Below are 23515 nucleotides of genomic sequence, written 5' to 3'. Positions count from 1 at the left end.
CTTCCACAGGTGAATCGTACGGTCCGGTGCACGTGTCCGAACTAAAGCGGTATTTTTCACGAGAGGATGCAGCCCGCGGGGATCAGCGAGAAGACTGCCGCGGGCAGCGCGTGACACATCAGCATTCCCCGTCACCACGATACAATCTGTGCACGCGTCATTAACTAGTTGCTCATTTTTGTTTTCCTTGTTTTTTCCTGCAGATGTCCCGGAACAGGAGTCGGGCCCACCCCTACCACCGTCGGCAACCCGAACGCTCGGCCCCGCCCCAGGGTTCACGGCGCCGACCGTTCCCGCCGCCGTACCGTCCGGAACGACCTACGGAAGGGGTGGCCACGTGGACGGTGCTGTCACCTTCCGGCCAGCCGGTTGGCTGGTACTCTCGTATAGAGTGGTCAGACCAGCCCCAAGTACTCGTCGGCACTCCGCGCACCTCCGTCCCGGCACCCTTGCAGGGGCTCACAATCGCAGAACGTCACCCGGTAGAACCACGGCCTGTATACACCCAGGCAGAGCTGGCCGCGCTGTGCGAAGTGTGCCAAGTGCCAGAAATCAGCTGGCGCCACCACCTTGCCGGGGCTCTCCACAGAGAGCGTTCAACAGCCTTGCGCGCCAACCGGCCGGAAGGCAACTGCCAGGACGCTCTGCAAGAAGCCTTGGCAATGTTACGGCGGTTGCGCCCAGACCAGCGGCGCCAAGCAATGGACGCAATCCTGGACTCCGTGGACTGTGTGTAAACAAGAGCCTCGGACATTTTTTTTTCTTCTCTTTTTTTTCTGTTACTTTTTTTTCCTTCGTATGGCTTGCGAGGTCGCGGTCACTCTTTGGTTTCTTCATCGTGCCCTTTCTTCAGGGGGGGGGGCGGAGAGTGTGGGCGCACAGAAGCAATGTGCGCGCGCACAGCGACGGGACTGTTATCAACGACACCCTCTCGCCCGTGCTCTGGTTATAAATATGAGCCGCGCGAGCGAGAGGGGGAGTCGCCGGCCGGTAGTGCCGCGAGCCGGAAGAGACAAGCCACCGCCGCCAGCCACCTTCCAGGATCCCGCACGGCAGCAAGCAGCCAGCCTTCGTCCTGTCGTGCCGTAAGCCTCCGGACATTGAAGTGCTTTCGTGATCTGCGTGTTTGATTGTATCTTCTGTGCCATTTATATTTCGTTTCCACTGCTTCAGGAAAGCCCCTTGTTCCTTTCGAAATGTTCTGTGCTGTAATGTTTTGACGAGGTTGTTGCCTGAACCCCCCTCGGTAGGCAGAAGTACCTACAGGGTGGACGGCAAGGAGCTGAGATTTTTACGTGAACACTGGAAGCCACAGGCTTTAGCACGTTGGCGTACTAGAAGTGAGATGCCATGGATTGGTGTGAGCTTCTTTTAATCGCTATGGCGTGGCATTCAGCGGGGAACCAGGGGTTAAACCTTTATATGTGCTTGTGGCGTGCACCACTTGTCTTCCCCTCTCCTCGTGGGCTGGTAGCTCAATCAGTAAGATTACGGGCTGTGCCTTTGTTACTTTATTAGTGTCAGGTTCGATTAGATCCCTAGCGACGACTGCCCACAGTATTGAACACGTTTTTTTGCTTTTGTTTTTACTCAGGAGGACTATTCCAGTGTTCCTACCTTTTCTGAACTTGACGCCGCATATATGGAACCAGTTACTATCATTTTTGAAAGCTTGAATGACTCATTAGGAACCTCAAAATATCTATATCAGCTGGTATTGATAACAATAATTCGAAAATATTGAACAACACCCTCGCTATATCAAGCGAGATGTTATGCCATATATTTCAGCAATCGCTAACATCTGAAGAGCTACCTGCCAACTGGTTAGAAGGAAAAATACTAACAATTCACAAAACTGGAGATATTCACTTGCCTGACAACTATCGAACCATATCTTTAACCTGCATATGCTGCAAAATGCTGGAGCACATTATCAGTTCTAACATGTACAATCACCTTGAGACACACCATTTCTTTTTTACTAATCAACACGGATTTTCGAAGGGATTTTTCTGTGACACACAGTTGTTTGAACTAATGACTGATTTGCACTTTAACATGGACCGCAACCTTCAAACTTACTATCTTTTTTTTACTTTTCCAAAGCTTTTGACCGCGTGCCCCACTGCCGCCTAATCTCTAAATTATCGGCTCTACGACGTGACTCCCTAACGTTATCCTGGATTCAAAACTTGCTTTCTTTTCTGCAACAGTTCGCAGGTTTTTTAGGGACGTTTATTTTGCCATAGGGCATATATATGGGATTATGAGGTGATGGTGATTAGTAGAGACCGGATTTTAGGCAAATGCCTATTTTTTTCCTTGCGTTCCTATCGCCTCATTTCGATATATGAGCACGAATTCCAGGTCAAGGATGGCTTTTATGGTGGTTGTATAGTGCCTATAAATGCCTATTTTGGTTGTTGGTGCCTATACTCCGATAAATGCCTATAAAAGCCTTTTTTCTCAAAATGGCGCCTAAATCAGCACTATGTAGCGTCAAGTTTCGCTTTCGAGTGCAATTTGATACCTTTATTCATTCTACCTGGAAATATTTACTGTTCTGAATTCGATGGGTTTGAACCTGGTCCTCTTTTTAACACTCCCCCGCTCCCTTTGCGCCGGTGCAACCGGAGCGGCGGCTTCTGCATGCTTTACGGGTGGCTTTCCCACAGGACTTGGCGGTGGACGCACAACACTACTCCCCAGGGGAACTATGATACCGTCAGGGGCAAAGAAAGTGATGGGGGAAAATTACGCCCACCTCCCCTCGCGGGAACCCTGGTGTGATGCAACGCATCTGGGTGGTTCCATTGGTGTTTCCGTTGGGTTGATTATCTAAAGGAACCGTCGCATCAAGCAATCGTCGAGTACTGCGAGAGAGTGCAAACGGAGCACGGACGACCGTCGACTGAGACTGCGTTCGCTATCGGAGAGAGGATATGAGGATAGTGGAGGAGAGACGCACCTGTGCCGACGCCGCCGCCGATTAGACCCGACTGGATCGCCGCCGCCGCCGCCGCCGGCGCTCTATAGACGATTGGACCCGACCAATAGGAGGCACCCTTCCCTTCTGGTCCGGTCTTTCAACGTGCACGGTCTGGCTTTTTCCGCTGCCCTTTACAGCCATGCCGAAACGGAAGACGCCCAGAAGTGCGTTGATCCGACAGTGGACACTTAACTCACCATGCTACGGAATAGACGGAGAGACCGTGTTCTGCCAACCGTGCGGAAAAAGAGGCAAAAGAAGGAAAAGAGGCACAATTTTGAACCCAGAAATCTGGAGATGCTGGTAGTTACCTATTGTTTCTATAATTTTCATAGTGATTCTTAAACTAGGTTCCGCGTTCTGTCCAAACAGAATTCTTAATATTTATTTTTCGAATGAGCGTATGTGTATTTGGCAGTGTTGAAAGGTCTTGCCTGTATAATTAAGGTACCTGTAGAAAATTGCAAAAGTTTGTACGTAAGTTCTCACATAACAATATGTTAATTTCTTAACAAACCTTGTCTATCTTGCATTTATTATTTTCTTGCTTTATTGTAATTTAATTGCGTCAGGCAGACATAAATTTGCGCTTTTGTAAATCAGTATTACCATATTTCAAGGATTGTTTCTCCTGCCTGTTTCACAATATGCGACGCTTGACTGACTTTCGCATCTGAACATGTTTGTAAGCAATGCGCTTGTGAAATTAAGCCAATTGATCGCCATTAGCCCAGAGGTATTACGGGGCAATTCCACGTCTAAGGTCAATGTATAGAACTTGTTATGAGAGAAAAATAAAGAATTGAATTGAATTGAACTGTTACTGTCATTGTGGCCTCGTAGCAATGACATTTTTTGATTTCCTGTCGTGCTTACAGTTCGCTCACGTCTTCACTTGAAATTATTAGCATTTATCTAAAAATTTATTGCGCCTATTTTATTCTTTTTATGGCCTAAAACGTTGTTTTTGCCGCCTATTTTTGGCGCCTAACACGTGCTTTTTTAGTGCCTAAAAATCCGGCCTCTAGTGATTAGATAAAAATGAAAACGTTCGCTTCGCGGATGAAATCAAGGAGTGAATGATCATGGCGCCCATGTATCCATGTGGCGTATGCGGAGGCGTCGTCTACGGGGAGGCCCGTCGCCGCAAGGTGCCGCAGTCTCGTCGGCCTCAAGGCGAGGCAGAACCACAGCAAGTGGTGAAGGTCGGCAATCGCGCCGCTGCGGTGGCACACTGGGCAACCAGGGTTGTAAAGGAACCTCGGTATTGAGGCCAGTGGTGGGTCACGGCGGGAGTTAAGGCCACCCCCACCCGAATCCTCCTGATCGCAACCTCCTCTGCACGGGTAAGGCCCGGGGGGAGGGTGGCAGCACACGGTGGAATGAGAGCACGCGTGCGGCGCCGGAGGTGTTCTGTTCTCGTCACCAGGAGACTGGCATCATCCAGCTCTAACCGGGAAGTCGGAAATGGAACGGAAGCTGCCAGTCGAGCTGTTACGTCTGCCTTGCAGTGTTCTGTGAGTAGGTCACGCGGAACCCATTCAATCAGGATCTTGTGAGCGATTCCTGCCGCAAGTTGATGAATACTCTGAGCCAGCACAGGGCTACGGTTAACTAACCCTGGTAGACGGACTGCTTGTAGAGCATCGGTGCGAACTACGATGCGCGCCCCGGGCTGCAAAGTGATTCCGGTTACAGCAATCAGAGCCTCTCTAATGGCTACAAGTTCTGCATAGAACGATGATGGAGGTTCCGGGACCTTAAATCTGGACGCCTTGCTGAGGGCTGGATGGCTAGTGCAATAAATGGCAGTGGCAATCACAGTCTCTTGTATACTGGCGTCAGTATATAATATGATAGAGCCGGGTGGAAGGAGGCTATCCGTGTCGGCGATGCATTGTCTGAGGGCAGAAGCCGAAATGTTGGAGTCTGGACGACGAAGGTCAGTTGGTTTGTTGCCACTCAATTGCACGAACTGCCACGGGGGAAGTACTAGCTGCGGCAGGGCTGGTAGCGTATGAGAGACTGCGTAAGCTATTAATGCTCGCGCTGAGTCACGCAGTGCATTCTTCAATTTCCGAGCTTCGCGACGTTGATGAACAAGTTCATCCAACGTGTTCAGTTGGGCTTGTTCCTGGGGAGCAACTATAGGGGTGATGCGTGGAAGCGAAGTAATTGCTCTCATAGCCTCTCTGTTAATCGCTTCCAGGCGATCCCACTGTGTTGCCGTCAAATGCTGGAGCTGAGCAGAGTACACCAAGCGCGGTTGTAAAACTGCTCTCACTATTTTTGTCGCGCCACGTGTGAGCTGGCTCCACCAGCTTGGGAGCAATGCAGCGTACTAGTGACAGCGTTTGAGCAGCTTGGTGTCTAGCCTGAGCAAGCCAAGCTGTCGCCGTTTCTTACTGGTGTATCAGCAATCCCAGGACTTTCATAGCTGGGCTCTCCTGCAGTGGTTGCCCAGACAGATGAAGGCGGATGGGACAAGCAGCAAGCTTTCGGCGGCCGCAGCGGTTGGCAACGGATGTGTATGTTGTTTTACTCGTTGATAGCTGGAGGCCCACCGAAGAGGCAAAGGCTGCGGTGACATCCAGGGCTGACTGCAACGAACTCGCTTGAGTTTCCAGGTCATGGTGAGTGCTCCACACGGTGATGTCATCGGCGTAAAGGAGAAATTTAACAGCCATCATTCAGGCGCCATGCCAGTGGTATCAAGGCCATATTAAACAAGGTCAGAGCCAATACCGATCCTTGGGGCACACCACGTACAGGAACGAAGGACCGAACAGCTTGTCCGTGATAGCGTATGGCAAATGTCCTGTCTTGAAGGAATGACTGGACGAACTGCCCTACCCGCATGGGAAGGTGGTGCATACCAATTGAGTCCAGGACAGCAGCGTGACTGATGTTGTCATAGGCTTTTGGATGTCCATTGCTAGGATGTTGTTAACAATTTCTCTTCCCCACTTTCTTCTGTTAGTTCCTGTGTGCCGCAAGGCAGCTCCTTGGGCCCTTACTCTTCTGAATCGACATTAACTACTTACTCACCCAGATAACTTCCTGCATGCGTATTTTTGCAGATGACTATTATCTGCCATCCCATTAACAATACTGACGATCACTTAGCCCTTCAAACAGATCTTAACCTTCTTTCTAATTGATGCAACAAATGGCTCATGACATTAAACTTTACCATGCGCACGGTAATGTGCTTCAGCCCGAAACATGTACATTAGGAATTTTCTTATCATTTAAATAACACTGTGCTTTCTCGTTTCTTCCTACAAGTACCTTGGTGTCCTTCTTAGAGCCCATCTTTCACGGAAAAGGGTGAACTGAAGGGCTTGTTGGTACATCATATCGTTTGAAAACAGCGCGGAAGACGGGACGGAGCAAGTACTAGACGACACTAGAAACTGAGCCGCCTGTGTAAGCGCGTTAACGCAGAAAGCAGCAAATCACCAGCGTGCGTCAAAAAACACGAGACACGTTACGTTGATTGTGTGAGTAACGTCGTGTACGAGATTCCGCTGTCGTGCAAACGCTCCTATATAGGACAAACAGGCCGCTGCCTGAACGAACGTTTGAGGGAGCATGCAAACAGAGTCAGGTCTTCTACCGGTGGCACGCTGTCAGCACACTGCGCCTCGTGCGGCTTCACCCCTCGGTTCACTGAATGCGCCACACTCACCTCTTACCGCGGGCGGAGGGAGAGGGAGATCTTCGAGGCCTTCCAAATCAAGAGGAAAGGGAGCGATTGTATCAGCGAACCATCCGTGGCACTGTTGGATAAGGAAATCGCGTACCTACGTGACTAGTTGTCTTCAAATCGTCACGCGGCGAAAGATTGTCGTTGTCATACTTACTAATCAGTAGCTATCACCTTTTTCTGTCAAAATTTTATGTCGTATTTTTCCTTCTCTTCCCCTAGTTTTTCATGTATATATTTTCTTGCGAATTAAATCGCTTAGTTGTTCGTCAGCGCTTGTGTCGTCTAGTACTTGCTCCGTCCCGTCTTCCGCGCTGTTTTCAAACGACACCATCTTTCATGGGTTCCACATATCGCGTCTTTATGCGCCAAAGAACCACGTTCACTGGGTTATCTACGTCGCAAGTTGTAAAAGTTACCTGCTAACATTCGTAAACTCGCCTTTGAAACATTCATCCAGCCACAATTAGAATTTGCCTCGTCAATTTGGTCTCCTCACCAGAATTACGTAATAAATATGATAGAAATATTATAAAATAGAGCAGCCCGGTTCATATAACGTAACTACAAGATCACCTCCAGCATAACAGAAATAAAACTAGACCTGCAACTGCCGCCACTAGATAGCCGATATAACATTGCTGTTTTGTCCCTTTTCCACAAATATAATTTTACCCATAAACGAACCCGGCTACCACTTCAAATACCCCCTTCTTTTTCATGCAGATTGCATAATCAGTCCAGTTTCATGGGGATATACGCCAAAACCAATGCATTTAATTCATCCACACTGCGTCATGCCATTCGCCTTTGGAATGAGCCGCCTGATAACATTGCCACCATATCACACCCTGAAACATTTTGCAGTAAGCTACTCGCAGTTTACACTAATTAATGCTGTTATAAACTTTTTGTGTAACGCCTGTTAGAAGAATTCGTCTATGGTGGGTTTTGTTTCTTACAAATTGTATGCTTTTTCGCTCCGTAAAAGGCCACAAGTGTTGATGTAGTGGCGAAAAAGTGATCACTTCTGCCGTCCGACAGGTACTCTGCGGCAAAGACATAGTAAGTACCTGCCCAGCCGTAGTTGACATACGGTGCGTAGAAAAGGGTCTCTTACATCCCTTTAGATATCTGCTCACTAGGTGGCGCACAAATAAATGCGGCAGTCCTAGTCCCCCACCTTTCACTCTCTTAAACAAGTTGGTGCGGCTGCACCTCTTCCAGGTTGAGTCCCACACAAAAAGAGCAAACACCCGAAGCAACTTGTCAATTTTCGCACGAGACCAATGCAGCACCTCAATTACATACCACAATTTACAAACGAAAAATAAGTAGCACACCGCTGCCCTAGCAAAGGTTGACAAGAAAGCCCCCTTGCACGTTTCGCCTTTGCGCGAGTCTCGGGAGTTTGTTCACGCTAATATGGTTCACTGTCGCTATAGAACGTCACAGGAGCACCATGGTACTTCACTGGGGTTGTTACCCAGCTGGCGTTGGCAAAAGTGTCGGGGGTGACTGCCACTCACCGTGCCGGAACCCTAAGCACTTTCCCCGATTAACCGAGCTCCCGGTAAATACATAAATAACTTTGTTACGTCCACAACTTTCATTATACCGAATTTGTCTTCGCAGACAACAGCAATGTCGTCTGCATACGCAAAAAGCTCGACTTCTCACTCGTGAAAGGGGAACCCTGGTATATCGACATCTTTTAAAACACGTAAACATAATGCAGAACAATAGCAGGCTGAGATTGCAGCCTTGGCGCACAGGGCGATTCCAAATGGGCGATCCCTATGTCTTGCTAACATGTCTCTTTTTCACAATCAACCGCGTACTGCAATTCCGGTACGCCAGTGCCAACCTCTCCTTGATAACCGTTGCAACAATAATATGGTCCAGAATATTGAACAACAATTCATGTGACACGCAGTCAAATGCCTTTTCAAGGTCGAGCTGAATCATAGCGACAGGCACTCGTGTGGCGTCGCTGCACTCAAGCACACACCTAGATTTATGAATGTTAGTGCATATAGACCTTCTTCGAATGCTGCATGTTTTATGAGGGCCTACTATTTCACGTATCACACCTCCAAGTCTTTTGGCGAGACTTTTAATTATTATTTTATAATCGACATTGGTAAGTGAGATAAGTCTGTATGCTGTAACTTCGGTTTTCCTATATCTTCTGTTTTTTACCAAATTAAAACTGTGTGAGCTGATCCACAGGACATTAGCAGTGAGTTGAAATCTTACGCCTCGTTGAAAGCCACCCCTGAAAACGGCGCTATTTAACTTTTCAAGGCATTGTAGAATGCCGCACTTAAACCATCATGGCCGGAGACTTCCCTGGGTTTAGATTGTGGACTTCATCTTCAACTTCTTTTGATGTTACTGACTGCTCCAATCGTCCCTTCTATTCATTGTCAAGGTTCGGCATGTGGTGTAGAAATTTTTTCTTAAATGTTTCAATGTTGACAGGCCGAAGAGAAAAGAGCGTTTGATAATACTCTAAGAAAGCACGTTCGATGTTCTTCTTATCTCCAGATGTTGTGCCATTCCATTTCATTTCGGCTATATTATTTCACCTAGCATGTGCTTTTTCAGACCCCAAGGCGCTGTTAGTAGGCCTTCCACGGGCTGTCGTTTGGTAAACTCTTTGTACGTACTAGTGCTCCGTTATAGCTGTTTTCATCAATAACCTCGAGTTTTTGTTTAGTTTGCGTAATGTCGTCTTTGAACACATGTGGTGCTGAACTTTCTTGCTCCGTCAGCTTGTTCGATGCTGCTCATAACGTCGTTTAGCTCATGTTTAGCTCATACTTTATGCAACTCGAGAGTGGGCGTGGGAGAAGCTACGTGATGCGGCTGTCTAACACTCTGCGATTGTTTGCGCAGGTGTCGCCTTTGATGTGCCTTTTGATCAGCGTTGCATCATTTCAACCCCTCGATTCCGATGCAACTACAGTACCACTTCGCCTTCAAGAAGTCCCCCAGTTTGTGCTTCCCGCGCAACCACACTGGAACTTTGCCTCTTCTTTTGCGGTGCCCACATCGAGCAGGGCATCAGAAGTGGACGCCAATAAAAATGAACGGTGGCAATCGGACCACTTCAGTGGGCATGGGAGCAGCTACCTGATGCGGCTGTCTAACACACTGTGATTGTTTGCGCAGGTTAGTACGTGTACACCTTTGTACTCTCGTAAGTCTAATAACCTGTGCTTATTGCTGTTCCCACGCCCCCGAGGGTTGTTGTCGGAATTTTCTGAGTGCTATTCTGTTATTCGTCAGTAGATTTTGCTCGCAGGGGATGTTGAGCCTAATCCTGGCGCTTCTATGCGGACGCAGGATGCCAATACTACGACTGACACTGAGCAAAAAACTCTTAATGACATGTTTAGTTTGCTACAGAGGGTGAATGACCACACTGCGAACATTGAGAAAACGCAGTAAGAACTACTTAATCCTGTAAACGAAGTTATAAAAGGCAAGAAGCCATCGGGAACACCATCGAAGACATTGATAAACGACTAATGGCAGTAGAAGCTAAAACGTTGGCTAGTGACGCCGCGCAGCAAGAATTAGTCGCATTAAGGCTACTCGCCGACAGACTTAGCACTGAAAATTCAAAAATTCAGGAGTGCCGAGCTAAAATGGAGGACAGAATGCGACGGGACAACCTGTTGTTTTATGGAGTAGCTGATGAACCTTTATAAACCTGAGACCAGGCCGAAAATAAGATAGTGAAAGTCATGTCTGCCTTGTTTGACTCACGGTTTCTAAACAGTCTATTGAACAGGCGCACAGGCTGGGTGTTTTTTCCGACCAAAAATGCAGACCGGTTGTTGTTGTTAAATTTTCTTCTTTTAAAGTCAAACAACAGGTTCTAAATTCTTCGGCTGCATTAAAAACCAACGGTGTCACTGTGAGTGAGGACTATTCTGCAATAACGCAGCAGTCACGGAAAAAACTTGTAGACTTTGGAAAAACGCAGAATTGCACCTACAAACGTCGCTACAACAAATTGTACAATAATGACAAGTGCTACTGTTACAACCATGCCTATGGGACCGTGTTTGAGCAGGATGGCTTTTCCATGCAGCCACCTAGTCCTCGCCAATCAGATAACGCACACGCGATGCCCTAGCATTCAGATAGCGCAGCGTGTCAAACTCGTCCCATGTTACGAAATAGGAATACGCGAGGGGTAGTGGTTTGCCGTCGTCATGCAAGAGTTCATTGTCATTTCTTTTTACTAACATTAGAACTGTTCTACCAAAAAAAGACAAATTGAGTTCGCTGATTGATTCATGCGATGCTGACATTATAATGTTTGACGGAAACTTGGTTTTCCTCAAATGTTGCTAATCGTGTAGTCGTTGAGTGCAACAAGCATTTCAACATATATCGCCGAGACAGGGGTGAAAGATATCATAGGGGTGCGTTAATTGCTGTTGCTGATTAATTGATTTCTGCCCCTATATTTTCTGTTACGAATTTAGAACTGTTTTTTGTAGAAATTGACTTGGGTTTTAAAAGGCTTATCCTGGGGGTTTGTTATCGCGACCCGTGGTGCGATGAAACGTTTGTCGATCAAATTCATGACGCTCTGAATAAGACCGTTGTTCGCTTCCCAAATGTGCCTATAATTCTAGTTGGCGATTTCAATTATCCGAATATTGAGTGGTCCGGTCTCAGCCCTCGCCCCACACTTTTTTCAAACAAATGTAGCACTTTTCTGACTATGTGTGCAGATTTTAATTTGTCTCAGGTAGCGAACGAACCAACTAGAGTCACATTAACAACAAGGAGTATGTTGAACCTTATATTGACCACCTCGCCTGACTTTTTTTCCGCCATATCTTAACTGCCTCCCATAAGCGATCATTCCGCTATCCGTTTTTTGGTAAACATGCATGTCCTTCACCACCGCACGCATGCAAAACAAAACACGGACCATAAGCGAGCCGACTTCGATAGTATCAATCGCGAACTTTTTATTTTCCTGGACGATTACTTGCAAGGATTCCCAAACCGCAGTGTCAACATAAATTGGATTTTGTACAAGGAGAAGGTAGTTGCTCTTATCGAAGGCTTTATACCCGTCATAACTATCATCTCTACCAAGGAGAGCCCTTGGTTTACTAAGCACCTAAAAAGATTGCCTAACAAGAAAAAGCGTTTGTTTCGCTCAGCCAAAGCTGAAAACGCAGCCCTTCGATGGGATGCATATAAATTAGCAGCTGCTAATTATAAGACTCAATAAAAAATCGCTGAATTTATTTTTTACGGAAACTTTGCCGTCCTTATTAATTAGCAACCATAAGCAATTTTGGAATATTGTAAACAAACGTGATACTTGTACTATAAACCTTAAGACCCCAGACTGTGTCACAACTCCTTCTAATGAGTGTGCTGATTGTTTCAACGCTGCATTTACTACTGACCACTCTACCGGCTGTGCAGCTCTTTTTCATACAGTATATGCTTGAATTTTTGTTCAATGGAACCCATAGCTGTCGACACACTAGGTATTACCCGGATAATAAAAAAACTCAAAATTTCTTCCTGGTTACGTGTTCACAATATAAACTCAAAGTTCCTTATCAAAACAAAAAATTACAGTTCTATCGTTTTTACAACACTTTTCACTCAGTCGCTTCAAACTGTTGCATCCCTGACGACTGGTAAATTTGGAAAATTACACCGCTTTGCAAATCTGGTGATAGATGTTCTCCTGGTAACTACAGGCCTGTGTCATTAACTAGTATTCCGTGTAAAATAACCGGACATGTCCTTTATAGCCACATTGTAAATTTCTTGGAGTCCAATTCATTTTCAGCCCAGCGCAGCATGGTTTTAGAAAGACATATTGTTGTGAGACCCAGTTAGACTGTTTCACTCATGATGTACACTCGGCGATTGATCATGGATGCTTTACAGACTGTATCATCCTAGATTTTTCTAAAGCGTTTGATTCGGTTCCGCCTGATTTATTATTTATAAAACTTTCTAATCTAAACTTAGATCATAATTTACTTGCGTGGTTGCGTGCCTTTTTGAATAATACGTACCAATTCGTAAATGTGGAGAATACAGACTCGCATCCTTCTTCGGTTCATTTAGGTGTACCCGAAAGATCTGTCCTCGGGCCTTTTTTATTTTTAATTTATATAAATGACCTTACAATTAACATCAGCTCATCTGTCAATCTTTTTGCCGATGATTGTGTCATTTACAGGCAAATAACTAACAACAACGACGTCGAAATTCTGCAATCAGATATTATTAGTATTTCAGATTGGTGGGAATTATGGAAAATGAAACTTGTTATTAAAAAGTGTAAAAGCATTCGCATTTCCCGAGTTAACACTACACCTCCAGAATACTCACTAATCAATGTTTGTCTTGAAATCGTGCCATCGTACAAATATTTCGGTGTTATAGTGTCTTCTAAGTTATCATGGAAACCTCGCATAGATATTATGTTGTAGGTAATGCCAAGCGTATGTCAGGCTATATTCGTAGGAACTTTAATTCTTCACCAAGCTCTTTGAAATTAATTCTCGATAAACTTTGGTTCGTTCAAAATTGGAATAGGCGGCTGCTGTTTGGCATCCCGGTATCGCATCGCTCACCGACGAATTGGAGGCGTTTCAAAATCGTTCATGTCGCTTCATACTTTCAAATTATCATCGCACGTCCAGCGACACCACAATGAAAACGACTTTATCTCTATCGCTACTCGAGCACCGCAGGCAAATATCGCGTTTGTGCCTATTCCACAAAATATACCATAGCAATTCCTTTCTTTAATAACGAATCCATCGTACATATCAGCGCGCGTTAATCATCGATACAAAGTAGGCATTCCGTCTTGTCATACAAACTGTTTTCACGATTCATTTGTACCAAGCACATATGTTAAATAGAATCAACTGCCACATGCAGTTGCCGAAATCTTGGACGTAGTGGCTGTTAGGCGTGCAGTTTTCAGACTTTTTGAGTGAAAATGTGTTGGTCGGTAAGTGTTTTACTTTCCCGGACTTGGGCAGTGTTTATTTGTTTATTTACCCTTCTCAGGTGAAGGTCCGTTGTATTTGTATTGTCGCCAGCAAAATTGTGCAGTGTCGACTCTGTTGGAGTAAATCTGGGTTACATGATTGTTTACGCCAACTTGCGCAACGCATGCTTCCTTAAGTAAGAAGCTGTTGATATAACTATCGCAGTGTCTGTGCTGTTTGTGTACAGAGCCGTTGTTTTCATAATATTACTTGCTGTATATTCTTTCAATAATTTTGTTATCCCCCACTCCCCTCTGTAATGCCCCTGGGCTCTGAGGGTATGTGAATAAATAACTAAAAAATAAACTGGCCCGCTCAATTGCTTTAATTTTGATTGCTTGCTTACTGAGCTTCCATATTTCTTAAAACGTATTGTGCCTCACATTTTCTATTTTGCTATGCTGATCTTTCATTCCTTCTCTGAAGTTTTTGTCAATAATAACAGTTGCCTTTAGCTTCCACAATTCCCATGTAAAAGTGTTACGCCATTTTTGTACCCTATTCTGCATTCTACAAGACAATGATCCGTAAAGGACGGTGGCAAAACCATGTAGTTGCGGCATCTACATCTGCTCAGGAGCCTCTCCAGGAAACAGTTTTTAGGAAACATTTCTCCCATAAAATCTCCTGGGTGCCTGCCTAGCCAATCAGAGGCGACAGCCGTGAGAAATTCCATACGGTAATTCTCACAGTTGCCGGGATAATAGACACTACCTTTCAATAACACTATGTCCTGTTCATTATCATGTTATCACGAGACACAAATGTGGGAAATTTTGCACAGCGCCATGAAGCAACAAAGACACCGATGGCAAAGAAGTGGCCGGGCTGTACCTTGAGCTGTGTCTCTTGTGGCCACTTTGCAAATTTTGTAAGCACATCTTCAGTAACCATGGTTCATGCCATCTGTTCTGCTGCTACGTAACGATATAATACCGTGTTAGAAGCCCCTTGCTGTTAATCTCCATTGTGCGCTGTACCCGCCGAGGTGGCTCAGTGGCTATGGCACTGCGCTGCAGAGCACAAGGTCGCGGGTTCGAATCGCGGCCGCGGCGGCCAGTTTTCTGATAGAGGCGAAAAGCGAAAACGCCCGTGTGTACGAGATTTCGGCGCACGTTAAAGATCCCCAGGTGGACACAATTAATCCGGAGCCTTCCACTACGGCGCGCCTCATCGCCCGCTTTGCGTCGGCGCGTTAATCCGTACAATCAATCGAATCTTTGTTAGCCGTACACGTGGGCGCCGTACCAGGCAAACATGTGGTAGAAAATTTCCAGTATTTGGGTATTTTTGAAAAACTGAATCCGGTTTCCTTACATTTGCAATTGCCTGTTCCGAATTTTTTAACAACGATGAGTGCATATGTTTTTGAATCACTGGGTAATCCCCATTTTAATACCATACTGAAACGCATGACGTGAAAGGCATTACTTGTATGCCGAAGTCAAATCCAGAAGTTCATCTCCTGGCACTTGCAGTGTTCTACGTATCATGCATTCTGAGTCATGTTTCTGTCTTTTTGTACGTTTTCAAGAGCGAAGCTGTTTAGCAAGCCGAACGCGCGCTGGTGCGCGCGCTCCTCGTCGCTATCGCCCGGCAGTTAACAAAAGCAAGAAAATTCCGACAGTTCATGTGTGCGTGCATCGCGAGGACCGCCCAGCGTCCCCTGCGCACGTTTGCAAGCCAAGCATACACACTTAGAAAGAGTAGCCAACATTGGCCAAAAAGAACAAAAGAACTCTAGCGTTCACCGCAATCGTGGCAACACTTGCTCGGAACGAAAAAGACACGGCACAGCCTACGCCGCTCCAAGGCGATGTCCAATTATCATCACTTCCAAACAAAACAAGTTCGCACACTTAGAAACACTAATGGAGTAAAGGTCATTGCGGCAGCGAAGGAGCAAATAGGCTGCAATCGTAGAATTAAACCTTCTGGAGGGCTGTGGAGGTTGTGTACAGCTTGGCTACCTTCAAGTATGACGGGCTAGTGTGAGCTTCCTCAATTCTTTTTGGCTTTCTTTTGTGCCCCACCGTCTAATGACGCGCGGTGTATGCGGCACATACGAGTAAAGATGAATGAATCAATAAACAGCTAAAAACAAACCTTTTTACCAATATTAGCGCCACTATTAAACTAAGAAATTCTCATTTGGACAGAAAAGAAATTATACGTTACCATCATTCTCTCAGTCATTTCTATTTGTTCCAGTGGAACTGGCTGGAGTGGAATCTGATACGAGGAAAAACATCAATGTTAGTCATCCGAAACACCGTATTTTCCCTCCCAAATTAGTGAATTTTGACAGAGACGCCATTTATATAAAATGTGCTTTTTTTCTGCTACAAATTATGAACACATCACTATATCTAAATAAAGATCCGCCGCTTCAACGACAGGCCCTATATTAATAAAACAATTCGATCATGTGATTTACCAGACTCGGAGAATATAGCAAAGGGTGAAAGAGTGCTCTGGAGGAAAAAAGGGCCATACGATATTGAAACATGACCACCCGTCTGGTTCGTTCACAGGAAATAACATCGAAACATGCAGCGTTTCTTCTACTTTCGCCCCGCAAAATCCTCTAGTGTTCCTTCATGACTCGCCCGTATTCATGCCATATCCTTCTCCAACTTATTCTCTCATTTCCAACCGGCCCCTCAAGGTGTATTTTTAAGCTTTCTTTCTGCCTCCTGTAACACTTATACGCTGAAAATTTGTTCACTAGCCATCGCCAATTCTCGCTCTTCCCGCCTCCCATCCTATCCGCATCTAATTCACCTCTTCCTTCTTTTTGTCCGTTTTTTCTACTAATACACGCTTCTTCCCGTTATTAACTTCTTGTCAAGCCTCTAATACCCTATCCCATTCATTCATTCAATGATTTGTTTCTTGGGTTGTTCGTCCATGCGTACATTCATTCCTTAAAGTTCGTTCGTTCATTCATCAATTCATTCATTCAGCAGTATTTGTTTGTTTTATTTGTTTGTTTTATTGTCTATATTTGATCAGACGAAGTAATACAAAGTCAACAACAGGGCCACAGAACTGCTAAACCACCTAATGGGAATTTTGTCTCTTTGCAGTTCAGCAGTCATGCGTATACATTTCACACGAAACGAAAATAGATAAAGTCATTTTGTGCACCTGAAGAAGGCCACCTTACAACTCACTGAACAAAGCGCGTTTAATAGAAAAACGTCTAAAGCTCCAACCACAGTACCCGGAGTTCCTCGTGCTATAGGGCAAAAATTTATACAAAACTAGCGTGGTACCCGTTGATGCCCGGGTGTGAACATTATAGGGGAAACAGTAAAACGCGTGACTTCCTGCCAACTCCTGATTTGTCATATTAGGTATTTTTTGGAAAAAAAAACCCTGAAACCAGTTCGTCCAGATTCGCAAGCGGCGCACATAGGAAAAACCAGCTTCATATGGAAACGTACCTGCCACAGTTTTAATATTACCGAAACAACCATTACAGCCTTTCAAACTGTAATGGTTGTTTAGTGATATCGAAAATGTACGCAGTATACAGATACTTCCCCCTTGCCGCACTGCCTTCATGACGTTGAATATCTGTAGGTACACAGATATCTGTACAGGAATCTGTACACAGTTTCCGCTTTGTAACAAAGCCAACCTTCTAGCGAATTGGTGGCAGCTATCCAATCGGGCACGTCAGCTGGCCGCAAGCAACAGCAATGAACCCATTCCTGTTCCTACTGCAGGTACGTCTGCTCTGCACAGCGCGAACGGCGGACCATTTCCCGAATTCAACTTTCGTCGTCCTCAATGAATCAGCGAATTTAGAAGCATGCGCGCAGCAACCATTCTGCCTCCCGGGTTACGATTGCACGCTCCCTCAACCGAGTACTACGACTGCCACCGATATAAGAAGCACACCGATCCGAGACGCCTTCAGTGGGCACGTCAGCTGGCCGGAAGCACCAGCAATGAACCCATTCCTGTTCCTAATGTAGGTACTTGTGATTTCACTGCGCGGACGGCCGACATTTTCCCGATTTAACTTTCGTCGTCTTCAATGAAGCAGCGAATTTCCAAGAATGCGCACAGCAAACATCTTGCCTCGCGGGTTATGATTGTACGCTCCCTCAATTAAGTACTACAACTGCCACCGATATAAGAAGCACACCGATCCGAGACGCCTTCAGTGGGCACGTCAGCTGGCCGGAAGCAACAGCAATGATCCCATTCCTGTTCCCACTGCAGGTACTTGTGCTTTGCACAGCGCGGACGGCCGACCATTTCCCGGATTAAACTTTCGTCGTCTTCAATGAAGCAGTGAATTTCCAAGCATGCGCACCGCAAACATCTTGCCTCGGGGGTTACGATTGCACGCTCCCTCAACTGAGTACTACGACTACCACCGATATAAGAAGCACACCGATCCAACACGCCTTCAGTGGGCCCGCCAGCTGACCGCAGGCCACATCAATGAACCCATTCCTGTTCCTACTGCAGGTTAGTCACAAGCAATCATCTGTTAAGACAAGTGACCGCTGCTTCATTCAGCTGACATGCTGAAACAGTGTGATCGTATTTTGTTCATGCATCTGCGACTTTGTGTTTTCTATGCTAATACTTTGTGGGCACGTTTAGAGAAAGCCTGGACCCACTATCGAACAAATGGTAGAACTACTCGTTGAGCAGAAGTCCATGCATCAAAGACTTGGCTCCATTGACACAAAACTTAACGAGATCAAATCATATGTTGTGACAGTGAAAAATTCAACTCAAGGATAACAGACCTGGAGCAAACGATCTTAAATCTGGAAAGAAAACACATTGCGAAGACAGGAGTAGGCGCAACAACCTTTTAGTATTTGGTCTTGCTAAACCACCGATGAAACACCGGAATTGCTCTTCAAAATGCGACAGAAGACCTGTTCCAAAATAAGCTAATCGTGAAAGTGTGTTCAATTGAAAGGATACACAGAAGAGGGCGCAAGCATCAAGATTAACCTCGACCAGTTACAAGGAAATTTATCGACTGCCGCGAGAAGACAAATGTGCTGAAAAACTGCTCGAAGTTGAAGGGGCTAGGAATATCACTGTCCGAGGACTGCTCGCCCGCCACTAGGCAAATGCGCGAACACCTTTTGGAAAGCACAGCAGACGCCAAGAGAGCGGGCACGAAAGTTAAGCTTTTTTACGAAATTGATAACGACATGTTTAAATGGGACACTGAAACCATGCAAATGATTCCGTGTGTTCAGCGCAGTAGCAGCACCAACGTTACACGTAGTGCGGAGCGCAGAGGCAGCAGTAATAGATCGCAATTAACTAGTATCCAAACCAAAGAACATCCCTCCGCTGCCTTAATATAAATGCGCACAGTATTGCGAATAAATCAGCGGAATTAGATAGCGTTGAAGTCGCCTACAAACCGCATATCATTATTTTATCCGAAACTTGGCTCCACCACGACATCAGCGATGCGGAAGTAACACCCCCAGGCTACAACATTTTTCGAAGCGACAGAGGCGCTTGCGGAGGGGGTGTTGAAATATTTTTGAGAGATTCACTCCAGCTATCTAGTTTACCAAACGTGGAAGGCTTTTTACCGCCATGCAATTAGCGACGACATGTTTCTAGACAAATTTAATGAAGTTTTGTGTTGTTATCGTTCATGTAATCTTCTACTCACTGGTGATTGCAATGTACCCTCTGTAAACTGGAAGAGTGATTTTCCTGAAACTCTGACTACTGCTGCTGAGGCCTTTGTTGATCTAGTTCGACTACATGAGCTAAAGCAATTAGTAAAACTGCCAACACGCATGCAAAATGGAGTAGAGTCAATTCTAGATCTTTTTCTCGTAAGCAATAGACTTCAACAGCGAAAATTGAATATCGAAGTCGTTAAAGGTATAACAGACCATAAGAAGGTAAATTTGACCATGCAATGGAATTGCGGTCCTAAAGTCGGGCAGGTCAAACGCACTTTCCCAGTGTTATCCCGTGCCAGTGATGTAGATATACTGGACGCATTTGATAGTTTGTTTCCGTCTTTTGCGGTTCAATTTCAATCGGACAGGTACTCTGTTAAACACGTGTGGTGCTCATTAACAAACCTGGTTCGTGAGTGCATACGTAGCTTCGTTCCCACCAGGAATAAAATATTGCGGATGACTAACCCTTGGAAGAATAAAGAAATTTTGCACCTCGAACAAAAATTAAAAAAGGCAAGAAAGCAACATAAAATCCTCCACCTCGGCTAACAAGGCAAAAATAAGTGAACTACGCATCCTCCTAAGCGATAAAATAAGGAAAGTCAAAGGAATTTTATCAGACAGTGACATTACAAAACTTTATGCTTTCTTCACCAAACAAGTTTTGGCGTCAATTCTCTCCCAAAAAACTTCAAACTTTGAGGTTTGAAGTTTTCAGGTTAACAATGCTAGTATTCGTGACAAACCAGAAATTGCAGAAGCTTTAAACGAATGCCTCTGTTCTGTCTTTACAAAAAACGATGGTACCGCGCCAAGTTTTAGTTCCTATGAGAATTTATCACCCATAGGGAACGTGGGCATCACTTAGGAAGGTGTGTTTTCACTTTTACTGAAGCTGGATGTTAAAAAAATCATCCGGCGTGGATGAAATGTCTTACGCATTTTTTGTCCGCTACGCAGAATGGTCTGCTAAATATTAAAATCTTATATTTCACGAATCACTTGCTTCCGGTGAACTTCCTGAGGACTAGAAGTACTCTAAAATATCTTCCATACCGAAAGGAACTGAAAATCGCTGTATGATATCGTCATACCGACCCATTTCTTTACTCGGTGTATGTGTAAAAGCATTCAAGCACGTGATATTCAAACATATTTCCCAATTCGTCGACCAGAGCAATATTATAGACAATCGGCAACACGGGTTTCGTCAGGGGCTGTCAACTATCACGCAGTTATTAGGGACCGTTCACGATTTCAGTACAATACTAGATGAACAAGGTCAAGACGATGTATTCTTTTCAGACTTCGAAAAGGCGTTTGATCACGTGTCACACTCAAAGTTACTTGCCAAGCTCAGAGCAATACACAAAAACGAATCTTTGCTGACCTGGATTACATCGTATCTTTCCTTCGGGCGTCACACTGTAACCGGGGATGGCGTAGCGTCAAGCTCTGCCACAGCAGAGTCAGACATTCCACAAGGTTCCGTTAACGGGCCCCTTCTCTTTTTACTTTTTAATAATGATATAGCTCGCGATATCTCCGTTAAGATAAAACTGTTTGCAGAAAACTGCATTATTTATCATGCAATCCGTAGCCATAGCGATCCGGCCCTTGTTAATGAAGCTCTAGGTTAACTACAAAATTAAAACACCACGTGGTAGATGATTGTTAACGCAAATAAAATGGTATCCCTGACAATCACACGCAAGAAAACTCCGTTGTCATTCATATATAGCATAAACAACCCTGTAGTCTCGGCAGTTACAAGCTATAAATACTTAGGTATCATGATAACACCGGATCTCAAAGGGAATCAGCATATTATTTACATTCAGAAAAAGGCAATGCCGAAGCTAGGTTATTTAAGGAGAACTCTGGGAAAATCCACTTATGATATAAAACTTCTAGCTTTTAAAACTTACATCAGGCCTCTACAGGAGTACTCCTCAGTCATATAGGACCCACACAGTGTAACCAACACTTCCAAATCAGAGAACGTTCAGAGAAAGGTTGCAAGAGTTAGTTTTAATTCCTGCAGTATACTGTAGGAATTAAAACTGTACACTGTAGGAATTAAATGCAAAAGCGCTGTACTACAGTACAGCGCTTTTGCATGCGCGAATTAGAAAGCCTCGCAGCTAGACGCTACCGTGAAAGATTAAAAACATTTTGTTTGCTTTATCACCACAAATTTCGAATAGACACCAGCGCATACATCACCACGTTCATTCGCAGTCAGACTCGCTCGCACCACCAGAAAAAAGTCAGCGATTACGCATGCAGAACTAAATCTTACCAAAATTCTTTTTTTCTCCAAACGGCACGTGAATGCAGCCTGTTGCTTGCTGATGTACAATGCGCGGATGATTTACCATTTATGCGTGAGCTCCCAGAGCCCCCGAAATGTATTTGATTTGTGCTTGAATGATGTGCTTTTTTTTTGGCGTATTCATGGGAGGTTGTGGCCGTTACTACACCAGGGTGGCCAGTCCTGCTCTGGTGAGGGAGTGCATTACCGGCAATGGTCGCCGGGGTCAGGCCGCACCCCAAGCCCCTTTGTGCAATTCCATCATTACGGGGATTTTTTTTTTAATCCGGTGGGAATTGTCCGGAACCGGGATTCGAACCACGGTCCTTCTGCACGCGAGGCGGGTGTTCTACCTCTGCGCCATTGCTGCTTCCCCTTTGCTGCTTCCCTTTTGTTTTTTCTTTGTTGCGTAGCGATGGCATAGACGTAGAACACCCGCCTCGCGTGCTGAAGGACCATGATTCGAATCCCGGTGCCGGACAATTCCCACCGGATTAAAAAAAAACACATCCGCGTATTGATGGAATTGCACAAAGGGGCTTGGGGTGCGGCCTGACCCCGGCGACCTTTGCCGGTAATGCACTCCCTCACCACAGCAAGATTGGCCACCCTGGTGTAGTAACGGCCACAACCTCCCATGAATACGCCAATTAACCCTCGGCCCTCGGTCCCCAGCGGCTGCGAAGCAACTGACCACGGCGGCGGTCAGACCTGCGACGCAGCAGAGGGTGCTAAGAATCCCTGGATCCGGACAGGCCGCCAATGGAATCTGAACCTGGCAACGTTTAACGCGCGAACCTTATCTAGCGAAGCAAGTCTCGAGGTGTTGTTCGAGGAATTAGAGGGCATTAAATGGGATGTAATAGGGCTTAGCGAGGTTAGGAGGGCAGGCGAAGCCTTTACGGTGCTGAAGAATGGACACGTCCTATGTTACCGTGGTCTAGAGGACAGAAGAGAACTGGAAGTGGGATTTCTAGTCAATAAACGCATAGCTGGCAGCATAGACGAATACTATAGCATTAACGAAAGGGCAGCAGGTCTTGTAATTACGCTCAATAAGAGGTACAAGCTCAAGGTGGTGCAGGGCTACGCGCCCACATCCAGCCATGACGACCAAGTAGTGGAACGCTTCTATGAAGATGTGGAATCGGCAATGGCTAAAGTAAAAACACAGTATACCGTAGTTATGGGGGACTTCAATGCTAAAGTAGGCAAGAATCAGGCTGGAGACAAGGCAGTTGGGAACTATGGTCTGGGCTGTAGAAATAGCAGGGGGGACCTAACAGTTGAGTTTGCAGAACGGAATAACCTACGCATAATGAATCCCTTCTTCTGTAAACGGGAGAGTCGGAAGTGGACCTGGAGGAGCCCGAATGGGGAGCACAAAAATGAAATAGACTTCATATTATGCGATAACCCTGGCGTCGTGCAGGATGTGGAAGTGCTTGGAAGGGTAAGGTGTAGTGACCACCGCATGGTAAGATCTCGAATTAGGCTAGATTTGAGGAGGGACCGCAACAGGCTAGTACGAAAGAAGCAGATAAATGAGCTAAGAGTAAGACGTAAAGTAGAAGAATTAAGAATCGCGCTGCAGAACCGATATTCCACCCTTAACGAGGAAGCCGAGCTTACGACAAAGGAAGCCAGCGACAACCTTACACGCATTATCACGGAGTGTGCAGTAGAAGTTGGGGGCACTATGGCTAGACAGGATACTGGTAAACTTTCACAGGAGAC

At 45.6% G+C, this 23515-nt stretch overlaps 1 protein-coding gene across 1 annotated transcript in view; it reads right to left on the bottom strand.

The window, feature by feature from the left end:
- Positions 1-395: 395 nt before the first annotated feature.
- The window catches only part of LOC144164828 (uncharacterized), a 59550-nt gene continuing 36430 nt past the window's right edge, over positions 396-23515 (bottom strand). Inside the window, exons 5-6 of the mRNA XM_077695090.1 lie at positions 15947-16000; positions 396-524 (exon numbers count right to left, since the gene is read on the bottom strand). Of these exons, the coding sequence (XP_077551216.1) occupies positions 396-524; positions 15947-16000 (183 nt within the window). The remainder of the gene's footprint in view (positions 525-15946; positions 16001-23515) is intronic.

Source organism: Haemaphysalis longicornis, unplaced genomic scaffold (assembly GCF_048455015.1).
Source record: "Haemaphysalis longicornis isolate Haplotype H1 unplaced genomic scaffold, Haemaphysalis longicornis Haplotype H1 scaffold_14, whole genome shotgun sequence".
Classification (NCBI taxonomy): Eukaryota; Metazoa; Arthropoda; class Arachnida; order Ixodida; family Ixodidae; genus Haemaphysalis; species Haemaphysalis longicornis.
This window is presented reverse-complemented; position numbering and strand designations above follow the sequence as displayed.